Source organism: Echeneis naucrates, chromosome 12 (genome assembly GCF_900963305.1).
Source record: "Echeneis naucrates chromosome 12, fEcheNa1.1, whole genome shotgun sequence".
Lineage (NCBI taxonomy): Eukaryota > Metazoa > Chordata > Actinopteri > Carangiformes > Echeneidae > Echeneis > Echeneis naucrates.
Window position 1 is genome coordinate 2797596 of NC_042522.1, and position 18037 is coordinate 2815632.

Genomic DNA, 18037 nt, shown 5'->3' on the forward strand with positions numbered 1-18037 from the left:
AGAGCGCTGTCAAACACAAAGGCAGAAAAGAAGAGACACAAAGCTTGTTTATTCTGCAGAGAGCCCATGCTAATCAACCACTTGTACCTTTTTAAAAACAAAAGCCTGATATTAGCATTTCTACTATGATATATGTGCTGGTTTGTTTTTGTCTTTTCTTCCTCATCTCTGGGTCTATTATGTCCACGCACCATGAGTGGATGTGATGAAAGACTCTTTGTGTGTGAAGATGTACGTGTAGTGGTTTCTTTTTCTACATACAAAAGGCAGGGATGTTAGCTCTAATCCACACTCTTACACATCTTATGTAGGGTCACAGGAGGCTGGAGCAGGGAAAGGCTCACAGGGTGTCAAAGAACACACATGAAATGATGTCAACTCAACATCTCCTATCCTCATGATGTCTCCTTGTCTCCTGTCTCCTGTCTCCTAGCTGCCAGTTCAGCTGTTTGGTCAAGGAATGGCGGACAGGGAGCGTCATCGCCAAATTATGAGGCTCCGCTGCACTCTCTGGTATGCACATGCACACAATCTTTGTGCACAAGTCCAAGTATATTTAAGCATTCAAAGCATTACTAACAGGAGGGATGTTTCTGATTCAGTTTTGAAGAGCATTTATCCAAGCTGTGAACAGCATTCTGTTAGAGAAAACACTTTCATATTGTCATGATAGTTTGATAATGGTCAATTAGGCATAAAGCAACTTACTGGAAACCAGTAATAATATCGTTTTGCTATAAGCTTGTATGCTGCTTTTTCCATCCACATGTGGAGTCCTACCTTAAAACAGGTGATTCTTCACCACCAGGTCGATATATCCAGTAATTTCCTCCCTATAAATTCTGCAGCCCTGACCTGGTCACTCTAACTAACCAAGCAAAGCTAAAAATAATAGTTACTTTATAGAACAACCGAGCTAAAACCTGCAGTAAATCAGGAGTTAAAATTGAGCAGTATCTGACTGAGGATGAATGCACATTTGGAGTTAGAGTGCAGCAAGATAGTGCTTGTTCTGTTGTCTATACCTATATATCTGTATGTTCAAGTGATATAGTTGTGTTAATAATAAAAATGTATTGCAGAACAGTGAGCTCTATAAGGTGTGTTAGGCTTTGTAGAAAGATGTAACACAATCAGAAGGATCATATAGATCATCCATGATCCCTTTGATCTTTTCGAAGTTTCAAATGACTGTTAGTTCTGAGGACAATGGGGATAAATGACCATTTTTTTGTCCAGGATGACTGTTAAGAGTCATGTCCTGTTGTGTCTGTTTGTTCTGCAGCAAAGTCGTATTGAAGACCGTCTGGAGCGTTTGGACGATGCCATCCACGTGCTGAGGAGCCACGCGGTGGGTCCATCTACGGGTATGACCAGTGGGCATGGTGACATGCACAGCCTGATTGGAGCCGCACATACACACAATGGTGCCATGGGTGCTCTGAGCAGCGGGTACGGGACAGGACTGCTGTCGGCCAACAGACACTCCCTCATGGTAGGAGACACAAGCAAGTTTTGCTTTGTTGGAGTAGCTGCCAGGTTATGTCATGCTGCAAAAATTTCCACCTTAAAACATCAATGTTTTGAGCTTTAAAATAAAATGATTAGAGAGGAGAGGACAATCTGAGATACGAAAGACACAGAAAGAGGAGAGGAGAAAATAGTAAATGAGAGGAAGAAACAAGAGAAGGCAGCAAAGGAAGGACAGAGGAGGGAAAATGGTGAAAAGGTGAAAAGAAGCGGCAACAAGGAAATTAGCTCTTTTTGAGGAGGAAATGACGACAGTTGAGCAGAGGAGAAGGAGGAGGAAACAAGGAAAGAGGCTTGACTAAAAGAATGAAGTAGGACAGCAGTAATGTTTTCCATATTTAAGGCTTTTGGCTTTGTCAACTTGAAACAATAAACATGAAGAACCAAACAGCTGTGTGACATAAGGAGATGTAGGAGGGCGAGAGAGCGAGGGAGAGTTATAAAACCAGTATAAACACATTCACATGCATAAAAATGTTCAGTCAGACCTATTTTTGTTTATTTGTGTTGTGCATTTGTCCGTATTCACATGCACACACACCAGATGTCCTTTCAAACACAGAACAGCTCTGCTCACGGCCTCGACCGCCTCAACACCTCTCTCTCCCCTTAGATTGTAGCGCCAGCCTGCTTCTGTTCTGTCCAGCAGGTTTGCATTGAGGGTGTAGTGCATACTACAGCCTGTAGGGGGCAAACAGCTCGACGCGCCGCAACACATTGTTTCAGGCGCGTTGTCCCTTACTACTCTTTGTTAAAGTATTTACTTTGAAGCATTATTTCTTAAATCAAGAGCACCTGCAGAAGAGAGAAAAGCTTGTGTGGCTGAGTGTGTGATTGTGATATGACTGACACCCACAAAGATTGTCTTCCTACCACATATATCTCTCTATCTCTCTCTCTCTCCTCTCCCAACTTTGTCTATCTTTCAGTTTGCAAGACTTTTCGTTTGGAGGGTTGGAATTAGTGGTTGGACTAGTTCATATCTAGATTAATTTTTTATGAAAAACAGTCAAATCATATAAAAGATAAAAGAATGATGAAACATGCCATGTTACACAACAATGATCACTTTCATGTCACATCCATATGACGGTTAGAAGCTGGAGTGGACTTAGTAACGAGCTGTAAAAAATCAATCATCTCTAATGAGGACATCAAAATGACACTCAGACATACCTTTCCTGTTGAGCTGCTGACAGCAGTGCAGCTAAGAGCTTTGTTGCTGCTGTCCTGTTTGTCTAATGTGAACAGTTGTAGTATTGGAACATTTCCTGCAGGGTTTGGGCTCAGCACTCTCTTCAGTGACTCGCTCTACATTACCTGCACACTGCTACCTGACAAACAAACACCATGTAGCTTTCATCAGCTAATAAACCATACGTTTTTGATGGTGAGAAATCGGGACCTAAAAGTAGGGTGAGTATTAGTCCATCATGTGTCATTAGAAAGACACACACGTGTCCCTAATAAGATGATAATGTTCTTGCATGTCAGATATTGGCTTCTCAGATTGTATAGAGAGAAAGAAACGAAAGGACAAATAGGTATTGTGATGTCTGAACTAAACATAAAGGAAGCATTATACTTAATTTGTTTGCTTTTGAAAAATATGCTTTGAAATTACTTTATACTTTCCACATAGATTTGGAAGTGGGGAAAATACTTGAGAACTACTTTTCAGCTTAATTTGGAGCTTTTTCTAAATAAATTTTCCCCCTCTAGGGACACAACCGGAGAAAAATTAAGCTTTATGAAGTGACTTGGAGGTTAAGCCTAAGAAAACATTTCAAGTTTACCTCTTGCTGAGGTTAATATTTTTTACAAACTGCTCTTCAGTTTAATGTTGAATTGATTCCAGATGCATTTATGACTTGCTTTCATATGTATGCAACCAGTGGAAAAAGAGAATAAAGTCAAGTGAAGGATGTGGACTGAAAACACAATGTTTACTTCTGGTCCTATTAATACACACACACACACACACACATACACACAGGCTCTCATAAATTGCTCTGTGTGTTGTCATTAGGGCCTCTATGTGTGTGTTTATTTGGCCTCTGTATTATGGGCTAAAAGAAAAACAGACTCATTACTGTAAGTCGGAAAACACTCCAGCTCTATGACTGCACACACACACTGAAGGCTTTATGCTGGTTAACGTCACATTGTGGGGACCCAAGCAGCCCACTCACATTGTAGGGAGTCTTGTTCCTCATTATCAAGCACATGATTATTTAAAATGTATATATGATGTACTGTGTGGCAAATTATGTTTGCTACTTTTGCTCAATCCTGACACCAGGCTTTCCGTGTGTGGTGTTTGATATTTAAACAGTACTGAAGTGAATATCAAGGCCTAGGCATGTGCAGTATGTATGCAGTGCAGACAGTGTAAACAGGAAGTCTGAACTAAGATGAGACTCAATATAAATGTTAAAAAAGAGAGACAGAAAAAGCCGAGCAAGAGGGATGTCATCTTTAAAATTACAATGAAGCCATTGTGCTTGCACTAAAACTTTTTGTGTGTTCCCCATGCACAAAGTCTAGCCCTCTCTCTCTCTCTCTGATAGTTTTTCCTTTTACTTATCAATCTTTCTTTTGTTTTTTTTTTCAGGTTTACATTTCTTCCTTTTCCAATCCCCCATGATTTTTTGATCTTTTATACTATGCTTTTCTTTTCTATGTTTCAGTGACTTACTGTCTCTTCTTCATGTTCTTTTCATGCAGTATTTATTCTGTTTCATGTCTTTACCAATTTTTTGACACACGTTTAACTGCATGTTTACTTCATTATGCATGTTTTATCTTTCCTTACCTCTCTTTTCCTCTCTCACTCACCCATTCATAAACACACACACACACACACACAGCTGTATGTAGTTTGGCAGTGTTAGGGAGAGAAGCCTGCAGGCTGAGGTCATAACTCTGGGAAAACAGGTGGTAGACTGATGTGGGGGAGAGAGAGAGGAAGAGAGACATATACATCGTCAGGAATGCATTGTACACACAACCCAATGCATGCATACACACTGATACAGAGGTACATACACACACAATGCCCATGCGGATTTCAATATGTTCTTTTGTCATTTCACTTTATATTGTCTTTAGGAAGCATAAAACAGCAGTAGAGGTACAGGCTGACTTGTCTTTTAGCTTATTGTAACTTAAAACAAAATGAAGAGGAAAAACATATATGACTGTCCAGAGTCTGTGCGAAAGGTTTGTTCTGCTGTCTGCCTCTCATGATGATGTTTAACTCGCGCTAGTTATTTTACTGTCTGTCAGCTCAGTGCGGATGGTGACTCTGTAAACGGGGGGAAAGGTTAAGGCAGAAAAATGTTTCTCTCTCTCTCCATTAAGCATGTTGCATTAAGTGAAATGGATCATAATCTGTATCACTTTGCCGTAAAACACATTAATGCCTTTTAATGCTTTGCAGCTCTGCTCCTCTCTCGGTCACTGAATTTACTCCTATGAGCTGGAAGAAAAGGTCTGCTCTCTATTTAGCTCCAATACCACTCTGATAATTCTATTAATGATGAAATTCCTTGATAAAGCATAATTCAAAAACTCCTCTAAAACTTAATGGCCAAAACTATATGGAACTAATCTTTACCCGATGACATTCAGCAATCTGTGGAAAGTCTGTCCAGTAAAACACTTCACCAGTTAAGTCAACACTTTCAGCTTTTAAAATGACTTGTACAATGTTCATCAGTCCTCCAACCTGACAAACTGCACAGGTAGATTTCTTCCACCCTTTGGTATGGCCCATCAGATTGTCTCCTGAATTAGGGCCCCAACGGCATAACACGTGGTTACTGTAATAACAAGTCATGGCTTGATTAAGTTGAGGTCTTTGTCATGGTTACAACAGTAACAATGTGAATAGCCCCCTGAGATGGTCATGGATAATAGATACAACATAAATGCCTTTTTTACAGTTGGCTATAGTTATGGCTTGGTTAGGTGAAGACACAAAGGTATTTTGATTTACTTCTTCAACATAATTTGATCTTTGTGGTCACAGTTACAATAATGATGGTCAGGGAAAATAGAAACAACATAATCATCAATTTTTTTCATGGAAATCAAACACCCCCTGTGTCAGTTTCCTGTTGAAACAGACATCCACTGCGAGCCCCTCTTGACCTGGACACTGCTCTTTGTTCCTGTGGGTCAAAGTAACCTGCGGTCTGCTGACGACCACACACCACCACACACACACATACACAACTTATGGCTGGTGGAAACAAGTAGGAAACAAACAGTTCTTTGCATTACTTACATTTTTTATTTATTTTGGAGCACAGTGTAGTGGGTATAGAACAAATAGAATTATATATATATATATATATATATATATATAATTCTATTTGTTCTGCTTCTAATTCATTCAATGATATCATAGCTATCCCTGACCTCCCACTGTTCACCTTGAGATAAACAACCATAAATAAAAAAAAAACAACAATGCTTTCAGAAAAGTATTACTTTCTTGTTTTGTTTTTGTTAAGTTTAAAACAGCATGTTCGTCTACTCTGTAGTTCCCATTCATTTGACAATCGTGGGCAGCTGGTCTCCTCAACATGTATGTTGCTGAGAGAATAAATTACTGGACTACTATATACTGCTATAGTATGATAGCAATGCGTCAGTGTCTTCACTGTTTGTATTAAAAAGCTGTGGGATGAATGTTTATAGGATAGAGAGATTGTGACCGTTGAGCATCTGTTGGTACTGTAGCCTCATGTTGATAAGGATAAGTCCATGAACTTGAGTTCCGCTGAATACTATGTGTTTGAGTCTCAGATGGAACAAAAGAAATGACAAAAAGTGACATAGTAGACTTATATTAGCAGCAGTGATCTGAAGACGTAAACTTTATCTCAAATGAAAGAAAAATGCAAATGTGTAACACACCTTTAGCATTCAGTGTTCAATGGGATCTAACACTAACCTTCATTATTATATTATTATATTTATGAAAGTATAGATATGACAACAAATGTGCTTTAAAGTGTAATAATCATTTTAAAATCAAACGTGAATATGACGCCCTCTAAATACAGATGAGTTAATGCTGGGCTTGCCCATTTAAATCAATTCAGAAACTAGACATCAAGGAGCATATTTAAAATTCCTTACATGCAACAAACAGCTCACAAGAAAAATTCTCAAAACTCTTTCATTTTGTATTTACAGATTATCCAGATGGATTTTACATTGACAAGAATGTTTCACTTTACCAAATGACACATCCCCGAGCTTCCTTCTCACCCCTGCTCTCATTTTCCTCTGTTTTTTTTTTTTTTTTTTTTTTACTGTAAATTACTTTTAGTGTCTGTCATTCTTTAATCTGTTCATTACATGGAGAGAAACAAGAAAAAAAAACATACATATCCAACTACTGGAAAATATTGCTGTACTTTTCCCCCCATGGACGTCCAACCTCAACACTGAGTGCTCAATGTGTGTGCGTGTTGATGTTGCCACAGCAGGTGCTTTCTGTCAAGTGTTGAGTTTGCACAGAGGAGGGACTGTTCCAAGCCAGTGCAGACTCCAGTTGAAATATGCAATGTACACTTGTTTATCACATCTACAGAAATGAACTGTAGTTAGCGCTGTTTTGGTTTTCTTTTAATTATAAGTACACCCTCAAGAAACATTCATCCTCCTCTGTCTTAGTTTAAATTATGTTCAATTCAGTACATTTTAAAGAAAACACTAATTTGTTCATCTGAAAAACATCTCGTCCTTGTCTGGACTGAAAAAGTTGATTTAAAAGAATTTACACTTATAGCTGGCAGTAGATCATAATTTTACTTAATTTAATTTTTCCTGCTGTGTTCATATATTCGAGGAACTCAGGTGATGAAGTTTACATTTGGAGTGCACAAAGTTGCTTGTTTCCTGTTGAAGCAAATTTTATAATCAAGGTCCAATGTGGCTGCTGTGGCATGGGTGCAGTTTCAGTTTCATTAGAGTCATGACCAAATGTACAATTGAATATTGAAGGATAATTGATCATTTACAGAAATTGAATGGAAGTATTCTGCCCACGTTTTGCTTCTCAAAGGATGCACCCTGAATATTTGAATGACCTTTATTTACTCCAGTGTCAAGACAAGCTTGAAATATTTAAATATCCTTTCATCTTCTTGCTTCGTCTTAGATCTTTTCCTCCCCTTCTGTCAGGAATCTTTCCTCTTTTCGAGTATTTGTTTTTGTTTTTTGTTTTTCCCGACCACAAAAATAATCGAAAATGACACATGAAAATTGCAGAAATGCATCTAATATAGGGTGAAATATTAAAATTTACAGAGTTGGCAAATTGGCACAGTTGATTTTTCTCCCCTCAGACCGACACAGACACAGACTTGTCCCTACTGTTTACAACGCCATGACAGAAACTCTTTCTCTGTGTGTGTGTGCATGTCCTTTAGAGCAAAAGACAAAAAGTGTGTGACCCAGAAATTCCCTGTAATCAGCGCACTACACACAAACACACACACACACATACATATTAAATGAACACACTTTGCACTGATTAACATCATTGCAGATGACATTTACTCAGCATCTCCTCCTCTGTCTCTGTCTCTATACACGAACCAGCTGACAGAAGAAGTGGAAAATCCACTAATAAGCAGTGAAATGGTGTTAAAGTTAATTAGATAAAATATAGAGTAGAAATAACCAGCTACCAACAACTGGATAGTGACCATCACTGCTGTACTCTGTCCCCAAGCAGCTGTGGCTCAGGGGGTCAGTGGTTTGGACAGTGCGGACAGGATGTTCAAACCCTGTTGTCCTTATTGTTTGTGTGTAAGATGGGGATGTGCTGATTGTACCAAACATGGGCAATCATCTTCCCCAGTATGTGTTTGCTGTGCCGCAGTAAAAATTCAACTTTAGCTCTCTGAATCTCATAGATATTTTAGATAGACTAATATCTTTACGTGTTGTTTACCTTTCCCTGTACTTGCTGCAGTATATAAATAGTGTGATTAGTCAGGGAAGTTTCAATAGTGCACTAGTGCAATAGTCACACGCAACACTTTTGTATGTTTTAGTTGCTTTACTACCAATAAATCACAACATTTTCCAAATCATCCCTCAGTGTTTCAACTAAAACCACAGGTTTGATTTAATTTTTCCTGAAATCAGCAAATATGGCACAATATGAAACCTATGAAATTAAGTTTTGTGTTTTTGTCAAGGTGCTGACGTGAACAGGACCCTGTAGGTCCCTGCTGGTTTATTCTGATGCAACTAAGTTGTGTTTGGTACACCACACCATCTCTCAGGATGTTGTGGAGAGAATAGTGCTTAGTTAATGTGAAGGTCAACGACAGTGTTGGATTTCCAGATTTCCAAAACACTTTTTCCTTTCTTATCTCATTGTAGCATGGTAATATAGATGAGAGCAGAGCCCATTTTGGTCTCCCAGTTGGTGCATTCAATGGCACTCTGGCATCTGAGTTTAGAGAGTTGGCTGCTACACAGTGACTTTTTTAAGGCAGAACAACATTTCCTCTTTCCATAGAAACCATCACAGATGTTTGCGTGACCTTGAATGCAGCACTGACATATATCAAAAGAAATGTGAACACTGATAAAAAAAACTTAATTCAAGTACTTAATACTTACAAGCTTTTTTTCTCCTGCTGTTTCAGCATTTCATTATTAAAGTGATAAAAGAAATCTACCTGTTGATAGTAAATCGAAATCCTTTCACTCATTCATCCATGTTGTGGGTGTGGCAGCAATATTGGAGCTACACCAGCAGCAGATCAGTTTCTGTATAATTTATTTATATTTTTCTCCTCCGTCTGTCTCCTTGTCTTCCCTCCTCATCGAACTAAATTAAGGCAGGGAGAAGGAAGGCTCGTTAAAATATAAAAGCCCTCCATTAAAAATGTAGGCCGCCCTCTCTATCTCCCTCTCTGCTGCCATTTTACATTTGGGAATCAAGGCACTGATGAAAGGCAGAGAACGGAAAGAAACAACAGAAAGAAAAACAAGAGGCAAATAATAAATAAGGGGGCAGATAGAACGAGGACACTCCATTTCAAACACACACACACATACATGCGCACACTACTGACAAGCTGGGAGACATTTTGTGATATTTACATGGAGCGAGAGTATGTGGTGGGCAAGAGCTGTCTGACAGCCAGCTGAAACAACTTTATTTACAGTAGTCGTCATACAGCACATCAGTCAGTGAAGATGCGGGTTATATATGGCATTTAAAATTCTTTGCTGACAAATACACACACAAAGCTAAACATAATTGTTATACATCAGAGTAACATGTTGGAGAAGAAGATTTGCACCGATCATTAACTGCCCCATTGAAAGCCAGTCACCCCTGTTTGTCTTCTCTTTATCTTTACAAACCACTAGTTTTGTCTGTCCTTCAGTAGAATAACTAAGCTGCTATGACTTCTGAATTTGACCTGAATCCACATTTGATTAATGTTGAACAAGGACTACAGTATGACATTCATTCCTCTCCTTCCAAAGCTCATTAGAAAATCAAGTTCAAGTTCTATACTAGCTGATCTTGTTGCAAACTGTTGCAACTGTTACAAAAAACAGTTTCAATTGAGTCGAAACAGTTTTTGTTTTACCTTTGGTACAAATCCTGAACAAAGTTGTACAGTTAATTTTGTACACTAATAAAGGCAGAAACAGCAAAATCAGAAAGTTGGTTGGTTTACTCCTCTGATGCCAGCTGTTTCCTCCAACTGGAAAAGTGAGCGTTTACAGTTGTTACAAAATTGTTTAACACATTTTGTGTCTGCAGTTTGCAGTAAAAGCTGGAGGTCAGGGCCTCCACAAGCATTTCTTAAACACAAGATCTCAGTTTCAGCAATGATTTTAATATTAATTGTTGAAGATCATATTCCTGAGCCAGAAACATAGGTTATAAAACTCATGTGGCTTTAGTTATTTAATTAAAGAAAAAGATACTACTGCTAATAAATCAAAGCAAAATAACCCCACCACCACCTAAAAGAAAATACCAGCTAGCATGAGCCTGGTGTCAGGCTGAATAATGGATTGAAATGAAATGGCAATTCAGTCTGATTATCGTGCTATTAAAGACCCGCCACACTGTGTCCTTAGCTCACTGCTGCTCTGAACTCTGTCGCAGTGTTTGGAGATATTGCTGCCACATGACTCTTTACATTTTAGTGATGTGAATAAATCAAGATTCATATCAAGCAACTGTCCTGCTGAGATGTTGAAAGTAAAACAAAGCTTGGGAGACGGAGGGTGAGAGAGAGAGAGACTCCTCTGAACCACAGGATGCAATAAGGAGGCTGGCATCACACACACGTGCACACAACACACAACACACACACTCATATAAAGCAAGCGCATCTCGTGCCAAAACAGTGAGTCCCTGCTGGAAGCTGCTTGGTGCTCTGGGAATTAGAAATCCCACAATTAAACATATGGGCATTAAGATAATTGTCAGTTGTTGTGCTTTCGTGTGTGTGTATTTGTGTGTCTGCTTGCCTGAATCCTATCCATCTGTCCACACAAATACACACACACACACACACACACACTTGCAACACCCTACAGTATTAATTGAAAACACACATGAAAAACAAGGAGGCAGCTAGAAAAACAGTAAATATACATGTCAGACATGCGGATATGAACTCGTACTAAGACACACACAGAGATTTACTAATTCTCTTTCTCTACAGCTTTCTCACACCAACACAGACACACGTGCAAAAACACACACATGCAATCAGGGATCAGAGCAAATCATGCTTTGCCCACCTGAGCTATACTGAAGAGGACAAAATGGAGAAGGAAAAAACATCTAGAGGAACAGTGAGTGAGAAAGAGGGACAGAGTGTCGAAGCGCTTCAGTGACATAAAAAGGTAGACAATGCCCTCAACTGGCCGAAGATTAAACTACATGTGGAGAGAGCAAGAAAGGAAGAAATTATATCAGTTTAAATTGCACAAAATAAGTTTAGTAAAACTAATGTTCTAGTCATACTGTGTTCAGTACAAAGCGTCATAAACATAAAAAATTACAACAAAATGTAATATTACACACAAAGAAATAAGTCAATGCTTTGTTTAATTACCTACTAAAATAATTAATAAAATGAATTATGAAGAAAATGTGTGCAGGTCGGGGCAGGATGGCAGCAGAGTGGTTAGGGCCTGGCTAAGTGGTAGAAGATGAAGATGAATAAAAACTATATAAATATAATTCATGGAGCTTCCTCCCACACAGTACATTACATGTGATAGCATGCAGTCACTGTTATACATGTAAAGCAAAGCTTTAAACATGACGCTGCGCATGCCATTTTTCAGGTACAGGAAGGAGAGAAAATCGTCTTTTTTTTCCACATTTTGACTGTTTATTCATGTTAATCACTATGAATCCCAACGACCTGCTGAAGTCAGGTTCAGACCACATCTGGACTCAGCTGACACCGGCGTTTTACAGTATTAACCACTCACATGAAATCCTCTCTGACATCTTTGTGTCTCTTCCTTCTTTTTTCCCCAGGTGGGTTCTCACAGAGAAGATGGTGGTGGCGTGGGCAGTTTGCGGGGTGGGCACTCAATGGCGGGTCAGGTGCCGGTGCCTCAGCTGCCGGTTCAGTCTGCCACCTCGCCAGACCTCAGCCAGCCCGACCCCTACCGCGGTAAGCCCCTGCAATCACACACATAGGGACAATCAGCAACCAATGACCCCACAGTCAGGAAGGGTATTCTGCAAGGATGACCTCTTTTGATGTCATCCGTCACTCAATTTTCAAACATAAACAGACAACAGGCAATATGTGTATTCATGTACTTTGTAAATAACAACAAGAGAAAGGCACAAACAAAGAGTCAGTGATGGACAAACGGTGCTGGCATCTGTTGTTTTTCTTCATGAAGGCACAGCCATCCCACTGGTATCCTATTATACACTGGTGCACACAAACACCAAAGATAAATATATATATATATATATATATAAAAAATCTAGTAATAATAATAACAAGAAAACTAAAATTAAGACCTATTATAATTATTTTTGTTATTGATGTTTTTGTTACGGTGTGTGCAATATATTTAAATATAAGGAAAATGAGGGAAAAAGAAAAGATGAGAAGGACAGACAAGTCCAAAATGGGGCAGAATAACACTGGGAGCAAGGAGCGAAAGGGACAATGAAGAAAAGAAGAAAGATGAGATGATGGGAGAAAGAAGTGATTACATGGGGAAAGCAGTACTGTGAAGAAAAGTTATGAGCTCCTCGTTCTCTTCTCTACTCATCTTTCCAAGCTGCATTCTCAGCAGCAAAACGGACTAGCTTCAATTGTATCACTTGAACTCAATGAAAACATGTTGGGTGAGCATTGTTAGTCACAACAAACCAAAAGATTAGGTGGATATAGTTTAATTTTGTCATTAAATTCATCTGCATTAACTGCATTTTCAAGACCCCTACGCATTCAAATAACAGCAGCAACAAGAAAAAAGGTGAAGCAGATGGAACCTTCACAGAACAAGGATCGAAATGTCAAGAGCTGCATGAGCTGCAGTCAGGTCTCAGCTGGCGACCCTTGGCTTTGCTGCCATAGCGGAAAGAGAAGCTAAAAAATGTACAGTATGCGATGTGGAGGAGTAAGAGTGTATATGAGTGCACTGTGGAGCAAATTAGCCCTGAGCTCGTTTTTAAAGGCTGAAAATGAGTCTGCTGGCAGCAAAGTTGAGCCAGCAGCGACCAGAGCCAAGTGTGTAATGAGGTGAGAGAGAAAGACACACACACACTCAGCCAGAAGTTGTTCCTTATTCCTCCATCCATCCATAACTCACACTCACACACGTTTCAGGGTGGATGTGTGTGTGTGTGTGAGGTGGGGGGGGGTTGTAAATAAAGGATATTAAAACGTTTTTGGCAGCAAAGGCTAATGCAGGGGCAGAACTGTGTTTTTTGAGCTCTCCATTTTAAAACAATTATGAAGGGTAAACATTTTTGTTATTTTGATCGTGCTTAGATTTATAGGACTTTAATGCTATCAAACTCATTTTTATCTCTCTAGAGCAAGGTGGCTGATTTCAATAATAAATATACTAAGGTACTATATACTAACTTAATTCGTATTTATGTTAGTGTACACAAATGATGGTGGTTTTACACCATTTGTATAAAGATCCAGAATGTATGTAATCCCTGTGGATCCTGGGTCACAGATGTCACTCATGTTTGGTTGACAGTCATCTTCAACCATATGACCTGCTCTGCACTCTATCCTGATTGAGTGATATAGTTTTTCAATCATACAGTAGCATGGCCACCTAACACATACTCTGATTTATGGTTTATTTTCCTCTAAATGAGACTACCATTTAAAAAATGCACGTCGTGTTGTATTGAAGACTTGAAACTGGTGACTGAGGCCATAAACTCATTAGGGAAAATGTTAAGTGAGCAAGTAAATCAAGTGAGAGTAGCATTATCCCATAGACACGCAGTTATACACCCAGACATAAGATATTTTACATTTGGCTTCATTAAATATTCACTACAAAGGCAAAACACATCTGTAGGCCTAATTTATATAGTTGAACTCTAAAAGTCAATGCTTGATCTAGATTGTGTCAGTGTGGTTTGATTAACAGTGGCCACTGTTTTCCAGGTCTGATTCACTGGCTGCTAAATCCTGATTAACTAACTGATCAAATCAGTAATGAAAACAGAGAAAACACAACACTGACCAAAATCCTAACAGGTCTTACAGTAATAAGATAACACTTATACACAATACATACAAAATATACCATATACCAATTATAACATAACAAAAATGACAACAAAAACAACAACATTATAGGGGATAAAAATAATTAACTTAAAAAAAATTAGGTTATAGTTGAGAAAAGGTTTTGGTGCCTGTGTTGGTTTTCAGATATCAGAAATCCACCATTTCCTTTGTGCAATTCATTAAGGGACAGCCTGCATACTGACCTCTTTGGATTTACTACATTTTATCACTTCTCCAGTGTTTAGCATGATCAGAGTTGTGCCATACGCCATCTGGAGCTATCACACAGCCACAGAAAACACAATAGCTATGGAGGAAGTTTCTGCCCCAAATTTAGTGCTCTGTCTCCTCCGGTGTCAGTGTGCATCAGCCTGTGGAACACAAAGTCACTTTTCACAGTTTTAAGTCTATTTAAGGCTCTGCACATACTCAATAATTGTATAGAAAAACACACAAATTAAATACAGGCTGCACACAAAATGCCCCCAGTCAGGCAAACAAAGATCCAAGATGGCCGGCAGATGTGTGTGTGTGTGTGTGCTTTTTGTTGACGGAGATGTTGGCAGCGCCCCAATGGTAGATCTAGGCCAACATCAAATAAAGGCTATGTGGCTATTCAGAGGAGAAAAGGGCCACACACTGTACATTTTCACCACAGCTCCATGCCGCCATCTTTTAAGCCAACTTTAAAATCAGCTGCGTTGACTTTATGTTGGTACAAGAAGAAACCATGGGGCATTCAAACATTACATCAGAATCACTAGCCTGAGAGTGTTTTTGTTTTGAATTGGTAACAAGTGACACCAGATACCAGTGTTCACCTCTTTTTACTGAATTTAATCGGGTACAGTAATGTTTTTATGGGGTTTCGTAGATGGAGTGAACAGTGACGCACTTTGCAGGCACATCTTTGCTACAAGTTTCTTTACATCTCAAGTAGGAGATGCAGCTTTTTTCCCATTAGTTTGTGAATTGATTGTATGTGATCAATGTTTTTAATTCTTATTATTTTTTAGGCTTTTTATGCCTTTTTATTTTTTCAATTAGTACATGGCAGAGAGGCTGACAGGAAACAGAGGGAGAGGGGAATGACCTGTAGGTCTCAGCCTGGAATCAAAATGGAGAAGCTGCAATAACATGACATGTGCTTTAACCACCCAACCAACCAACCGCTGCCAATATCGTGCATTTTTGGCACCTCTTCTGTTTACAGCAAACCAGGAGAATGAATTAGTCCAGTTGTATTGTCACCTTACTTTGTGTGGTTTTCCTTTGTAGTGAAGCTTTATTTTTTCTCAGAATTTACAGCATGTGGGACGAGACACCCAAGGTCAATGACTGAACAGGCCATTTCTCTATTGATTCTATAAAGCAACTCATTTGAGTTGTATAATTTTCCTCTGCTACCAAAAGGTTTTTTTTTTAAGCTACTCGGTGATGTAGTGACACACAGCACATCACCAGGGCTACTTCTATTGTTCATAGTGCTAAACTCTGTTTTTCAAATGGGAAGTGACACAATGAAAGGAATAAAAATTCTTCACTCCTCAGTCACCTCAGTACAGAGCCTCAGTCACAGCGTTACAGGCTGTTACAGAACTAACCCAAAATGGAAAAGGTTTGAGGGCAGGAGGGCTTTTCTGAAACCATCTAACCATCTGAAAAGCAGTTCTGATGCTCACTGAGACCATCGCTTTACAGTAAAAGTGGCAAAGTAAGAAAAATAGGGGACTTCACAAGGACATAATTACATCTGAATGACTCCTTCAATGTCCCTTTAGTCTTATTTTTAGGCTGCTACCTAAAAGGATGATGGGAAGGGAAGACTTGCATCTCACAGTCTCTAGTCAAGTCTGTGCAGCTGGTATAAGTAGTCATACAGTATGTTCCACTAATTTGCATGCATCTTTGAACTCCCCTGTCTCCTCCTGTAGCTCTGTCAGGAGGCCTTCAGGGTCAGAGCACCTCCTCTGTCAGCTCAGAGATCAAGTCTGAGGATGAGGGTGACGAGAACCTCCTACAGGATGCAAAGCCCCTAGACCCCAAGAAGGAGGACGTCGATGCCAAGGAGCTAAAAGCTATTGAGAGGTCAAGATCTAGGTAACCCCGCCCACCCCAGATTGTTCGCTTCCATCAAAACCCTCGGCTGGGCTGGCACACATCTTCCCAAAATACGTCCGTGGAGAGACCTTCCTCGTTGTCCATATTGACAAACAAAAACTCTCCAGGAGAGTCTTTCATTTTCTGAGTAACATGTCTCCAACCAGCACCTCCTGGGACAAACATAATCTAAATAGAAATAGATTAACAGAAAGATGAACACCTACATGTAGTCTTCACTTCGCATTATGGTAACACCCTCTTATGGTAATGATACTTAAATATTTTTTTTTTTATTGTGTAATTATTCATTTCACCAATGGATAGTAACCACAAGGTCAAGGCCAATGGCCCATTAAGTAAAAAATAAGTTGTAGTTTTGTATAGTTTAGTTTATATGTATTTTATTTATTTATTTATTTATTTATTGCGGGAAAGGACACGAGGAAGGACGAAAGCTCATGAGTGTTTTGGGAACCAGCCTCTGGACTTTGATGAAGTGACCAAGTGTGATGAGAAGCAGTTAAATAAATCAGTTAATATAGAGACACCTTGTACATGAAATATCCGTGTCCACCAATTATCTTTCCTGTTTTTAACACTGCCTCTGTCGATCTTACTAAATCAAGGGCAGTGCAGTTTAGAGAGGAGGAGGGATTCTTGGTGGACACGAGGTTAATTGATCCTGTCAGTCTCTCCATGGTCTTGAGCCTGGTTTTAACTGTTTCTCACACAAGAGAGTAGGGCCAACAGTCAATATTCTCAAAGAAGCACTGCCTTACATTCAGGACTGGAAAACCAACATGAACTGAAGCGATGAGATCCCTATCTGCTGTTGGAAAAAAAATGGGTTTTGATTGACAACGGTGTTCGCTTTGAACCAAAAGAATGAACTGAAACATATGAGGTGTTGGTTTCCTGTGCTGTGTGCAGCTGAGCAGCCTTTATCCCTCCATCGATAAACATGAACTGTTTATCAAGTCTAATTTGCACGTGGAGGTCAAATAAGATCAGAAACATTTGGTTCCCAAACCCCAAGATTGTATATGATGGTGGTGGTCATGATGATGATGATGATAATGATGATGGTTATTATGATAATGATGATGATGATGATGATGAAAATGAGAAAAATCTGGAGGTGTGGATTTTACCAAACCTGGTCTCAAATCATTAAAGGATTTTATCCTTTAATGATTTGAGACTTCCCTCTTTAGCCTTGTCCCTATTTGGGGTCACCACAGCAAGTCAGACTTGCATGATTGATTTGGCTGCAGTTTTTACACTGGATGCCATTCCTGCCACAACTTTCCCCAAGTTTGCATTGTAGCTGAGGTTTAAACCCAGAACCTGTGCATGCAAAGCATGCACTCTACCACTGAGCTACACCCCAGGGAATAATCATTTAATAATGATGATTGCAATATCTAACAATAATAATAAAAATGTGAAATTCTGTTCATGACAAAGCAAAAAGAAAACAAAGACTTATTGGTTACTACAAAATAAGGCCAGCGTCACCTTCAGATCATAAGAAATATCCTACATTGTGTAATGTGAATTAAAACCAGTTGATTATGTTCAGGATGAAG

General features: G+C 39.2%; 1 protein-coding gene across 11 annotated transcripts in view; it reads left to right on the plus strand.

Annotated features, from left to right (window-relative positions):
* The window catches only part of tcf4 (transcription factor 4), a 197530-nt gene that overhangs the window by 170894 nt on the left and 8599 nt on the right, over window positions 1–18037 (plus strand). For 6 of the 11 annotated variants that reach the window (XM_029516636.1, XM_029516638.1, XM_029516634.1 and 3 more), the window contains 4 exons: window positions 434–513; window positions 1286–1495; window positions 12095–12233; window positions 16280–16445. In XM_029516636.1, the coding sequence (XP_029372496.1) occupies window positions 434–513; window positions 1286–1495; window positions 12095–12233; window positions 16280–16445 (595 nt within the window). The remainder of the gene's footprint in view (window positions 1–433; window positions 514–1285; window positions 1496–12094; window positions 12234–16279; window positions 16446–18037) is intronic. The other 5 variants (XM_029516639.1, XM_029516635.1, XM_029516640.1 and 2 more) reach the window with 1 other exon arrangement.